This window comes from Chanodichthys erythropterus, chromosome 19 (genome assembly GCF_024489055.1).
Source record: "Chanodichthys erythropterus isolate Z2021 chromosome 19, ASM2448905v1, whole genome shotgun sequence".
NCBI classification, from domain to species: Eukaryota; Metazoa; Chordata; class Actinopteri; order Cypriniformes; family Xenocyprididae; genus Chanodichthys; species Chanodichthys erythropterus.
Window position 1 is genome coordinate 13627319 of NC_090239.1, and position 9776 is coordinate 13637094.

The following is a 9776-nucleotide window of genomic DNA, read 5'->3' on the forward strand; positions in this document are numbered from 1 at the left end:
AAGACTGAACTCTTTTCAATATAAATGATTACAGATTTTGCATTTATGATACAAAAAGGATTCTGATAACCCAATCAAGAATTTTAAAATTCTGTTACCTGTTCTATCTTTAGTGGGCGTTAAAGAAAACCTAATTACAAAAATACTCTGCTGAAGCTAAACGCAAAGCTGAATAAGACATGCTGAAACCCAAATTGGATCTGAGAGATCTTAATGAATATAATATGAGAAAGGAGCTTTGGTATGTTCTTTTTTTCCCCCTCTCTACTTTGTCTGCTCTGTTTTTAATTTTGTCATTTGGAGGGAAATTAAAATAAATTTTAGGATTAGATCAAGTTCTAATCTAGAGGGAGTTTTGTTGTTTTGTTTTGTTTTTTCCCCTGAGTGATTCCAGACAGAATTATTGCAGAAAGACACTGTAAGTAATTTATTTTTGTTAATGTTAACACATTTTTCTTTCTAACTCATAGCCCATTTCAGCCTTGTTAGAGCTTTATTCTTTCAGTCTACAGTCATTCATAAGATGCAGGTATTCAGTATCATGTAGATGATCTTGAAGGCAGCAGGTCTGCTGATTGGAGAGTAATTTAGTGCTGAGATCCAATCAGTGGAACCCAATTATCATGTAGCCTATTTTATTCAGACCAGCAGTTGCATTATGACCAATTATCTATGAACTACTGCCTCGAGACTAATTAATTTTTTTTTTTTCTTCAAAATGTTTGATACTTAAATTGCAAACATAACATCTTAGAGCTGAAATAAATGAAAGATTGTCATACAATAAGTAGAATGGTGACTCATCCAATGATACAATTTCACCTATTCAAAAAACATTTTATTTCAATGTCTCTCCAGTTTATCCGTCCTTCACCTGCATTGTCTAGTCATACGTGTACTCATGTTTTGAAAAAAAAAATAAAAAATCATAATGAGCAACCAAAAAAGGTTTATCAAGCATTTTAAGTTCTCATATCTCATCTGTAGCCCTTTGCAGCGACACATGCTGATCTGAAAATCAGACCCACGACCACAAAACTAAAACAGTCTGGCCCTGGCTTGATTCAAAACAGATCCGCTGTACTCTAGAATATTTGGTTTTATTCAGACAGGATCTTTATCTTTCACATCGACAGCATGTAGTTCCGATAGAAGGCTAAAAAAGACAAGGTCAATGACCTACCTCAGAGACTGCTATTGTTGGTGCGAGAAGTATGTGCGAGAACAAAACTCTCCGTGCACTGCTGACTGCTGGAGGACAAGGAGCGACGGGGCGACCGCTGGAAGCGGTTCCGTCGGTTGAGGTAGCTGCCAGCCGTCCAAGTCCTCTGTCTTTTGCGAAGGTAATCCTTATAGTTCCTGGTGAGCAGGGTGTAGAGGAACGGATTGATGCAACTGTTGCTGTAGGTCAGACAGGTGGTCAGATAGTTAATGTTGCGCTTGGCCTTGGTGGAGAGATCCAGCGCGGGATGGAACTGACCTAGAAGCTGCCAAATCCAGAAAGGTAGGAAGCAGGTCCAGAACAGGAGCACAATGGTGAAGATCAGATACAGGACCTTCTGGTTTGGGAGCTTCTTGGTCTGCTTGAAAGTCTCAGTCTGGGAGATCCAGTAAGTTCGTGCCAGGCGTATATATAGGTACCCGATTATCACCCCTGGAGCCACAATGCTCGTGCCAAAGAGAAAGGAGATGTAGATTTTATACGAGAGAGGGCTCAGGGTGGGTTGACACATTGGCTTGGAGCTCTCCGTCATCAGCTGGACGCTGATGATCATGGGTAAGGTGAGAATCAGCGAGGCTGTCCACACCAGAAAGGCGATTGCTTTTCGGTAGCTCTTGGAGCGTTTGACTGTATCCAGAGGCTTGAGTACGGCAAAGTAACGTTCTGTGCTCATAACTGTCAGGGTGAAAATGCTGGCATGCATGGTAAGGAAGTCCATGCTGATGAGGATCCGACACCCGGCGTCTCCAAAGTACCATCCCTTCAGGAAATGAGTGCATACCACAAATGGAATCGTAAGCAAGTAAAGCAGATCAGCTAGTGCCAGGTTGATGATGTAGATGTACATAGAGGCAGCCGAGCGCATGGAGTGGCACATGACCACGAGCGTGTAGATATTTCCAGACACACCCACCAGACACATTAGGGATAGGATGGTGCCAATGGTGAAGGTGGCAGCCATGTCTTCAATAGAAGCTTCTACTGGACGCTCTGTGACATTGGAAATCTTTTCCAATATCGCCACTATGGGCTCCATTGACACAGTGGTCATCTCTACAAAGGAATTAATGGTCAAAAGTGGTTAAAAAGTAAGTTGCAACACTTGTTTTGCAAATATGAATAAAATGATTAAAAAAGAAATCAAATTCATATTAATCTGATGATACATATTTTTTAATAATTCCTAATATTTTAAACTATGCTGTATATTAGGTCAAACATTTTATATGACTTTAATTCTGATTACAGGCTTGTAAAGGCTTTAAATAATCATTTTAAATTAGTATAAAATAACATTTTAACACATAATACAAGCTTAGACATGTTTTAATGTGCCCGGAGTTCTTTTAAAGGCTTGTTTTGTAAGTTAATAAAATTTTTATTATAAAATAGTAACATGATAACCTATGGTATATATATGGTTATATATATTTTAGTGTGCCTTAATTTCTTAAAAAAAAAAAAAATCCACTCTTATCAATAAAAATTAGGTAGAGAGGTTGATTAAGGTTCCCACTTTTTGATATAATCGCTTTAGAGTCAGCTGATTTTAATTAACTATATCTATCACATGATTAATACCTAAGCATCAAATGAAATATTTAACATCTGAAACTAGTCCCAGCACCCTCAAATTAATGAAATATGCTTATCTATCATAGCAGTTAAGGCATTTCGGACAAATGACATCCAGAGTCAAACATAATGTCACTACAAGAAGAAAAAAATAATGCTTTACCTTGATTGAATTCCACAGATGGAGTAGCTCCAAGCAGACAGACGTTTAGCATTTATAATGAGTCCAACTCATGGTCTCTCCGAAGAGTTTACTCAGGGATTCCTACCACGTTGTCAGCAAGAAACCCTTATATGGCAAAATAAAACAATTCCAGTAGACCAAAAAGGAATTACTTACGCTGTGTCATGTGTGTTAGGACACACAGATCACGTCAATAAAAAAAGCGTAAATGAGATAGGCAGGTGCTTCAGCCATGTAAGAAAAACTTCTGTTATTCTTCAGCAGAACACTCACTATATCACTAACCTGAGTGGCAGATAAAAAAAGAAATCCTACAGGTTCAGAACAACAAAAGAAAGTGGCACGAGGGGAAAAAGGGCAGAATCCTCTTAGATGGATATGCCCAAGGAGGCGATCACTTTGAGCTACAGCTGGATTTCGAAACCCTCTCCTCCACTGACAGAGTGCGTGCCTGCGAGGGGTAGAGAGAGAGAGAGCTACTCACACACTAGCATAGAGTGGGAGGGGAGATGAGGGAGAGAGGAAAGGAGAGAGAGCAAGAAGCGAGAGAGAGATTGGTTGGGGGGAAAGCATTGTGAGGAAGCATTCGGGAAATGTGTGTGTGTGTGCATGTGATATTTGTAAATGACTAATGAGCTACTACCTGAACTCATTCATTCGGCTGGCAGACAAGAGATTGACACACATGAGGATTCGTATTACACGTTAGTAACAAGCTGCTCTCACAAAATGAAATCTGCAGACATTTTTAGCGAACATGTTTAATGTAAATGTTTTTTGACAGAGGCAATTTACCCTTTCCTTCTGTCAGGTTCCTGTTAGCGATGCAATCAAGATTTTCTCCACTTTGGTGTTCCAAAGTAAACATTTTGCAGCGTTGATTTCACATAGAAAGCACAGACCGAGTCTTGGCAGAAAGAGTCAGAGCTGGCCAAAGTGGGTGTAGTGCCCTGTGACAAGTCCTTTACTTTACAGATGGCGTTTTTTTTTTTTTTGGTCCCAAAGGTCATCCCCTTTATATAAAAAAAAATGGCTTAAAAGACTATTCTCAGTGGGTACTTAATACATACCTGGGAGTTTTCGGCACTTTTATGAAAGAAAGCCACCCTTGTTCAGTTTTTCACAATGATGTGTTACCCTTACAGAGAGGAATCCACATTCATAGCTTGTTTACGACTCTAGAGCTGAAGGATGTGTTGAGATGGCATGGATTTAGAATGAACTTTATACAGAATACTCCCACATCTGCTGAGTTATGAAGCAAACAAATGTCTCCTTTTTTTCTAAATATTGAAGGGTTTTTCTATTACAAACCTTTTTCATGGGGGAGGGGAGCAAAAACAATTAACACTTCGCAGTAAGGTTTAGTTTATTAACGCGAGTTAATGCAATATATACACTCTCTAAAAATGATGGGTTAAAAACAACCCAAGTTGGGTTGAAAATGGACAAACCCAGCAATTGGGTTGTTTTAACCCAACGGTAGGGTTAAATGTTTGCCCAACGTGCTGGGTAGTTTTATTTAACTCAACTATTGTTTAAAAATGACTGTATTGCTTAATAAAAATTAACCCAAAGTATGTTGGAAATGAACATTTATTAATGTTCAATGAATAATTATTAAACAATAAACATTTATTAAATTGCTTATTAATAAATGTATATTAATAAACTACACTCTAAAAAATGCTGGGTTGTTTCAACCCAAGTTTGGGTCAAAAATGGACAAACCCAACCATTGGGTTAAATTTTTAAATGCATTTTTTAAAGTGTATTAAACTATTAAATTTATATTAATAAAATATTAAAGCTTATTAATAAACATTCACCTTTTGTCTATTATTGATGTCTCTAATTGCATCTGGTTTTTAATTTCCCAACTATTTTGGGTTCTTTTTAAGCTAGCCATATAGCAATTTTTAAATAATAGTTGGTTTAAATAAAACTGCCCAGCAGGTTGGGCAAACATTTAACCCAACCGCTGGGTTAAAACAACCCAATCGCTGGATTTGTCCATTTTCAACCCAACTTGGGTTGTTTTTAACCCAGCATTTTTTAGAGTGTATCATGAACTAATAATTAACAACATTCTACAGAATTTAATAATCTTGTAATTCAGAAATATATTGTTCGTTGTTAATTCAAGTTTGTTCAAAATAATATTAACTAATAAATGTAACTTTAAAAGTTAAAATTGTATGGGATTAGGTTAGGTTAATATTTACCTAGATAAATAAATGCTGTAAAACGTGATGTAATGGAGGTCGCAACAGTCTTTTATTTATTGTGAAATATATTCATGTGAAATGGAAACGTAGGTGAAGGACTTGGTTCTATCCATCGGTTGTTGATCGTATGGAGGCAAAGAATACTATGAAGTCAAAAAATACTAAAGTTTTGAGAAATCTGCATTTTCTGGGGTTGGAAATCTAAAATCTCGTCTAGGGCACCAACAGAGCCTGAGCCGGCCCAGTTAATAATCTTATTCTGAACAGTTTTCTTATTGAGTATAACAGCATAACATACTGATAAGTATTAACATAAATAAGTAGTAAATAAATTAATAAATATACAAATTTGACTTACAGTCATCTGAAGAATAACACAAAAATTAATCAACAAAAATTTTCAGAATTACAGAAGTTTCAAAACTGAACATGCCTGAAGGCAACTAAATAAAGGCTACATATTGTAATTTATTTGTAGATGTTAGCCAGCAAGCTAACTAGTTAATCTAATTAGCATACCCATTTCATTTCCATTTTGTGCATACTGTGGAAAATGGCATACTTGAACTTAAATTATTTTAATACATGAATGCTATTATAGTCCTAGTTGTGGTCTTTTTCAACAGACATTTAGTGCACTTTTTAGTGAATTAAAAGCAAGAAGTAATGTAACTGAAATTAAAACAACATTATAGAAGCTAACATTTATTTTAAAGAAAATAAAGTAAAAATAAATGAGCAGTTAACTCAAACAAAAACGTTCCACAGTGTCAGTGCTGCCAGTTAAGATGTTCTAAAAATGCCATTTCAAAATTCTGCATAAACATCACGGGCTAATACACAGTGATTACACTCTAAAAAATGCTGGGTTAAAAACAACCCAAGTTGGGTTGAAAATGGACAAACCCAGCAATTGGGTTGTTTTAACCCAGCAGTTGGGTTAAATGTTTGCCCAACCTGCTGGGTAGTTTTACTTAACTCAACTATTGTTTAAAAATTACAGTATTGCTTACTTAAAATGAACCCAAAATATCTTGAAAATTAACATTTATTAATATGTTTAATAAATGAACATTTTAATTTCATTTTAGATTAATTTTAAGTCAGCCATATAGTCATTTTCAAACAATAGTTGGGTTAAATAAAACTACCCAGCAGGTTGGGCAAACATTTAACCCAACAGTTGGGTTAAAACAACCCAATCGCTGGGTTTGTCCATTTTCAACCCAACTTGGGTTGTTTTTAACCCAGCATTTTTTTAAGAGTGTAACTTGTGATTCTTACCTCTATATTGCTCCTTTTTTCTGCTCCTCTTCTTTGCGTCGCTTCCTGCTTTGTGCTCCTGATAATTTTCTTTTTTTAACTAAATTTTTAGAAATGATACTTTTAGAGCACATAAATGGCAAAACTATTTTTAACTGCTTGCGCCATGCATAATTAATGCATTATGATGATGTATTACAATTACGTCATGATGCAGAAAGTGTTTCAGTTAGTCCAACATGACATGTTGTCAAATCTTATGATTTTTCGTTGATGTCAATTTTATTTTATTCTAACATTATTTTAATCAGTTCGATGAATGATCAGTACTAAAATTCTTAATTGTCAGTATTGACCCCCCATTTTTCATTTTGGGGGGGGATTTATAATCATTTCTATGATTATAAAGGAGCAAAAACTCTCCACTGCGATTTGCATACAGCATTTGTATTCATGTGGCAGTTGGTGTGATTCAATGTTGAGTTAACACATGAGCAAAATTAATACCAGTCTCCATCATCGTGTGATGAGTCCGTGCAAATGTGCCACAGCACTGTCTCAATTAATGGGAAACCATGAAGTGGTGAGAGGTCAGAGCAAATGCCAGAGCACTCATTTATAAGTATGTCAACGCCACCTCAATGTAATCAATGGCACTGGGCTTATCAAAGAACACATTAGGATTTGACTCCATCAAGAATGTAGGGGAAAAACCAGCTGAATTATAATGCACCATTTCGGATGAAATAGTCAAGTCTTCTGGAGTCAACAATATGAATCCGATCTGGAATCCTCAGGAAGTCATATCTCCGACTTTAATATAGCCAGGTTCATATCATGGCACGTTGCCTCGGTTGGTAAATAAAGTTCAAAGGGCTGGAAATGAGTTTTAGAGAATTTTTGCCCTTTCAGATAGATGGGCAATGCAAGCTGATAATACGCTCTGGTACACACGGCACACACCGTCCACAGCTGTAGCATTTTGTTGTAGCTTGTCATTTGATGCAGAGAAAATTATTTGTAGGTCAACCGTTTTGCTCTTGAGCAAATTAGCTGTGCTCGCCTCTCAGAGCCAGAGTAAAGATCATCATAACCCTTATGTCAAAGGCAGCTCATATTTTAGGCCCTTTTCTGCTTGGACTCCAAGATCACTCTCAGATTAATAGAAGTTGTGCCGGTCTCCTGTGGCTCCTGTGAAAGTTACATCTGGAGAACATCGGGAAGGGATACATGGGAAAGGTAGAAGGAATAAAAAGAGAAAATGACAGTTGAGTCATAAACTGAACAGCACGAACACAACGAAAAGTTAAGTGTGTTCGTCTGGCTGGAAAGTAGAGCAGTGTAATTATAATAACAGTGTTCAGCTTGATCAACAGAGATGTGGGAGTGGGTTCAGGAGAACGGCTGTTTTCTTGTCTGATTCCCGGGTTGTCATGTAACTGATGGTGACCAACTGATAAATCCAGTTGCACTAATCTGTTATAATTTGATGTGCTGTCAGCCACTGAAGGCTATGTGGGATCTGACAGTCAGACTTTGACTAATATACTTGTTCTTACTGTAGCTGTAACAATACTAAAATGCAGTGGCATGCAGTGGTGTTCTGAAATGAGGCACTTTTTTTTTATGAATCAATTAAAAAATTAAATTAATGTGCATTACTCTTAAAGTTGACACATCTTCCTTGTTAAATGAACATTACTTTACAGTACATCAAAAAAAAAAAAAAAAAAAGAAACCAAATACAATTCTATTTTGTAATTTTACATTAACAATGTAATGTTCTATTTATCAAAACCAAGTCAATCTCATCAAGTTAGTGTTTTAAGCATTTCTACATTCATTTCAAAATAATAACTAAAGGCAATAATAATTTATTAAACAATATATTTTATTTGTGTATTGCAGTTTTTCTTTTTAATTGTCAACCTAGGATATTTTGGATCATCAGTCATGCTCCGTAAACACGTCTGTCACAGACACAAACTGTATTTTTAATTTCACCAAACTGATTGCACTAAAAACCCCGCAGTCATCATGTTTTCAGTCCATTTCAAGTTTGATTTTGACGTGACATAAAGCGGTGATATCTAATTGTGATCTGTTTACTTACTTTTCAATTAGTCTTCCGATTGACGCCATCATTTGTTCAGTCAAAACCGGTCAAAACCATGGTCAAAACCTACGAGCAGAACGCGCACGAGGCGGGATTTATTGCACAAACCAATCATATCCAATCATAACCAATTACATCCAATGATAGCGCGATGGAGACATTGCCTCCTCTCACGTGACTTTCCCCCATTCATTCTCAATTACCCCCCACAAAACCCACTGCACGCCGGGGGTCTGATGATTTTATATGGTTTTCTATGAGAGGAAAGGGAGGCATGACTCCATGGACTGTAAAGCATGACTCCTCTGTGAACTTTACCTGCGGGTGTCGCTGTTTGACAGTGTTCCTTAAGAAATACGCGTGACTTTCGCTCTTTTTAATGTCATAATTTGTAATATTTGTGTTGTTTTATATGTAGTATGGATTATTTTCTCATCCTATTTTTTGAGGAGGCACTGCCTCTATTGCCTACTCGGAGGAAACACCCCTGCCAATGTTCCATTCCTGAATGTGAGTTTTAGACAGATTGTCAGATTGGTGAGGATTTTTTCGGTATATCACTGTACACTTTAAAAACCTAAGTTGGGTTGAAAATGGACAAACCCAGCAATTTGGTTGTTTTAACCCAGCATATTAATTTTAATTCCAACATATTTTGGCTTCATTTTAAGCAAGCAATAGAGTAATTTTGATTTGTCCATTTTCAACCCAATTTGGCTTGTTTTTAACCCAGCATTTTTCAGTGTATGAACATCATATAAAATATGGTATAAAAAATTCTAAATTTTTATTTTTCTTCATAAAGTTTGTTATGAAGCATCTCTTCAACCCAAAAAAAAAAAAATAATAATAATAATAATAATATATATATATATATATATATATATATATATATATATATATATATATATATATATATATATATATATATATATATATATATATATATATATACACACATTTAATTATTGTGAATGAGTTTTCATTCATTTAATGATCATTGTGAATGATATAATAATTGATTATTAAATTCTATACAAGTCACCTTTATTTATATAGCACTTTTTACAATGCAGATTGTTTCAGAGCAGCTTTATAGTGATGGTAGGAAACATAATTTTGTAAAAATCATTAGTTATTAATATAGTTCATTTAACTATACAGTTAATTTAATAATTTACAACAAAC

General features: G+C 35.6%; 1 protein-coding gene across 4 annotated transcripts in view; it reads right to left on the reverse strand.

Moving 5' to 3' along the window:
• The window catches only part of LOC137008155 (urotensin-2 receptor), a 38300-nt gene extending 34877 nt beyond the window's left edge, over window positions 1-3423 (reverse strand). For all 4 annotated transcript variants that reach the window (XM_067370013.1, XM_067370016.1, XM_067370015.1 and 1 more), the window contains exons 1-2: window positions 2961-3423; window positions 1184-2275 (exon numbers count right to left, since the gene is read on the reverse strand). In XM_067370013.1, the coding sequence (XP_067226114.1) occupies window positions 1185-2275; window positions 2961-3012 (1143 nt within the window). In that variant the 5' untranslated portion in view covers window positions 3013-3423 and the 3' untranslated portion in view covers window position 1184. The remainder of the gene's footprint in view (window positions 1-1183; window positions 2276-2960) is intronic.
• Between the last annotated feature and the right edge of the window lie 6353 nt (window positions 3424-9776).